The following is a 2,951-nucleotide window of genomic DNA, read 5'->3' as shown; positions in this document are numbered from 1 at the left end:
CTCATTGTGATGTCCCTTGTGATATCACTGGCATCAGAGACATCACAGCCAGGCCAGCCCTGCCCTTCATGCCCACCCCAGCTCAGACCCTCACAATGGCCCCAAGAAACTTGAGTCATGACACCCAACAAATGCAGACCCACTGCTCTGGAATGGCCCCCAGAGCCTCCCTTTACAAAGCAGGACAAAGCTCCCCTGAGCCCTTGGCAAACATAAAATTGGATGATGCAATTCCTGGGTGCTTTATTCCTTGAGATCCCTTGTGGTGAGATGGGATCAGTTCCCTTGGCACTCATCCTTGTCCTTCTGGGAGTGCTCTTGGGGCCTTTGTGACACCCCTGTGTGTGGGGTGCAGAGAAGGACTTGGGGGCTCTTGTGGATGAAAAGCTGACCATGAGCCAACAGTGAGCACTCACAGCCCAGAAAGCCAGTGAAATCCTGGGCTGCTTCCAAAGAAACCTGGGCAGCAGGTTGGGGGAGACGCTTCTGCCCTCAGAAGGCCCCACCTGGAGCTCTGCATCCAGGGCCAGGCTCCTCAGCACAGGAAAGATGTGGAGCTGTTGGAGCAGGCCCAGGGGAGCAGTGGGTCTGTGTTTGGTGGATTTCTTGGGGCCATTGTGAGGGTCTGAGCTGGGGTGGGCATGAAGGGTAGGGCTGGCCTGGCTGTGATGTCTCTGGTGCCACTGACATCACAGGGGATGTCACAACCAGGGGTATGTAGGCAATGCTGCCCCAGTACAGTGGGCTGGCCTAGCCATGATGTGTCTGGTGCCAGTGACATCACAAGGGACTCCACAATGAGGAGCAGGTATAAATGAGAGCAGGAAGCAGCACTGCCCCGGGGCAGCTTGGATGACATCAAGTGTGCACACATGGCCAGCTGCTGCTCTGGATGAGGGCAGGACCACAAACACCCAAGAGAGTGCTTCCAACCCTGCATCCAGGGCCTAGCCCCTTCCAGGCACCCCTTGCAAAGGGCACAGTGCCACCACTGGGACTGGGCACAGGCTTTGCTGTCTGCCAGCTCCCTAGCCCCCTCTCCTTCCTGCCTGCTGTCTCCCATCCCTTCTTCCCTCCCTGCCAGCTCCCTTTGTTTCTCTTTTCTTCCTTCCCTCCCCTCTCAGCACTGCAGCACTCCTCTCCCATCTCTTGCAGGTCATAATGCTCATACTATTCCTGCTCTGGCTTGTGCAATGCCTCCGCCATTTCATCAGTGTGTACCTGGATGAGGACCTCAACCAGCAGAGGACTCAGATGATGCAGGAGTTGGCCCACAAGGCTCTGGAGCAGAGTGTTGGGTCCTGGGGAGCTGTGCTCTGGACCGCAGTGCAGCAATGCCTGTTCTGGGCCCTTGCTGGATCCCTGATAGTGCTCTTGGCACTCTACTGGTGGCTCAGGAAAAGGGTCCATGAGGTGGACAACAGAAGGGACTCAGAGAGTGAAGAAAGTGAGGAAGAAAGTCCTGCTGATAGGAATATGATCTGGATCTTTTCAAGACGCTTCCAGCTGTCAGTGCCAAAGCTGGCTTCTAGGAGACGGGTGGTGCAGGAGCTGCTGAATGACCTTCTCCGAGTCTCCCACAACCTCTTTTCAGACAGCTTCTTCCCGGTGCTGGAACCAGTCATTGGGGTGGGCAGTGCCTGTGAAGGATGGAGTCCCCATAAGGAGGAGGACATTGTCTATTGCATGTTTGTGCCCCTGAAGCCGCCCCGTGGGCACGCCTTCCACCTGGAGCCAGACTGCATGGGGGAGATGCCACAAACGAGCATGCGCGTCCGCGTGGAGCTGGTGTGCACCTGCACCGGGGAACAGCCTGACCAGAACATGCTGTGCTTCCTCCACCACTCTGAGCAGGAGCTGAAGAGAAATCAGGTGGCCAGCCTTCTACACACCCTCTGCACTGGCCCTTACCTAGATGGGGAGAAAATTGCCCTCTGGTTCCAGACGTTTGTGATCTCAGCCTGGTCGATGGTGCCTCAGTCCCGTCACTACAGCATGAAGGTGCTTCCCTCCTGCCGCTCCTGCAAGATGAAGCTGATGAAAGCCTCTGGGAGAAGCATCTTTGTGGAGACAGTATTTAGTGTGCAGCAAGGCGACTCGGACATCTTCCTGAGCAGCCAGCCTCCAGAGGCCCAACGCCCCCCAAGCACGACGTGGCTGGAGAGCTATGCTGTGGCAGAGGCAAAGTTCTTCAGGCATGTAGCCATGCGGGCCCCACCCCGCAGCTGCCACCTCAAGTGCCTGCGGCTCTGCGCTCGCATTCTGGAGGGCTCAGGCCTTTCTATCTATGCCTTGAAGACCACGGTCATGCACCTCTGACCTTGATCCCTCTGTCAGAATGGCAGCACAAGTATCTCCTGATGAGGGTGGATGACACCATGCACTACCTGCGCTGCTGCCTCGAGGAGAAGCGCCTCAAGCACTTCTTCTTTGACAATGAGGACATGCCCCAGGAAATTTCCTTGCCCCCAGCCTTCCAGGGGGCGCAGCCCCTGAACCTCTTCCAGCACCTGGCACAGGATCCAGCCGCTCAGACTGAGGCATTGAAGAAGTTTGATGACCTGCAATACCACTTCTACTTTGGGTTCTGAATGAGACAACTGTAGAATCACAGAATCATAGAATTGTTGTACTGTAGAAGAGTAGAATCATTAGGTTTATAGGACAATACTTCCAACATCATTCTAACCATATTTTGATCTAATGGGAGCTTTAGTTGATGTAAAGTTTACAACAAATTGTGTGTTTGAACGAACACTGTACCTCTGAGCGTCCATGCATCACTTTGGCATGGAATGTGGCTGCTCAGCTACCACAGAGTTGGCAATTATTTGGTATGAGACCTGAGGAGGTGGGCTCTGGTTTCTCTGATTCCCTGGCTACCACTCCCCCACTGTCCATGCTCCTGCACTGGAGAAATAGGAATAATTGGTCACCCTCCACAGCTGTGC

The 2,951-nt window shown here is 55.1% G+C and overlaps 1 protein-coding gene across 1 annotated transcript; it reads left to right on the top strand.

The window, feature by feature from the left end:
- The first annotated feature begins 1,161 nt into the window (after window positions 1–1,161).
- On the top strand, window positions 1,162–2,591 carry LOC118687357 (inositol 1,4,5-trisphosphate receptor-interacting protein-like 1). The gene is given in 2 exon segments (XM_036384281.1): window positions 1,162–2,311; window positions 2,314–2,591. Coding segments are annotated over 2 exon segments (1,428 nt in total).
- The last annotated feature ends 360 nt before the right edge of the window (window positions 2,592–2,951 follow it).

This window comes from Molothrus ater, chromosome 6 (assembly GCF_012460135.2).
Source record: "Molothrus ater isolate BHLD 08-10-18 breed brown headed cowbird chromosome 6, BPBGC_Mater_1.1, whole genome shotgun sequence".
NCBI classification, from domain to species: Eukaryota; Metazoa; Chordata; class Aves; order Passeriformes; family Icteridae; genus Molothrus; species Molothrus ater.
The sequence above is the reverse complement of the archived record's forward strand: the minus strand, read 5'-3'. Positions and strand labels throughout refer to the sequence as shown.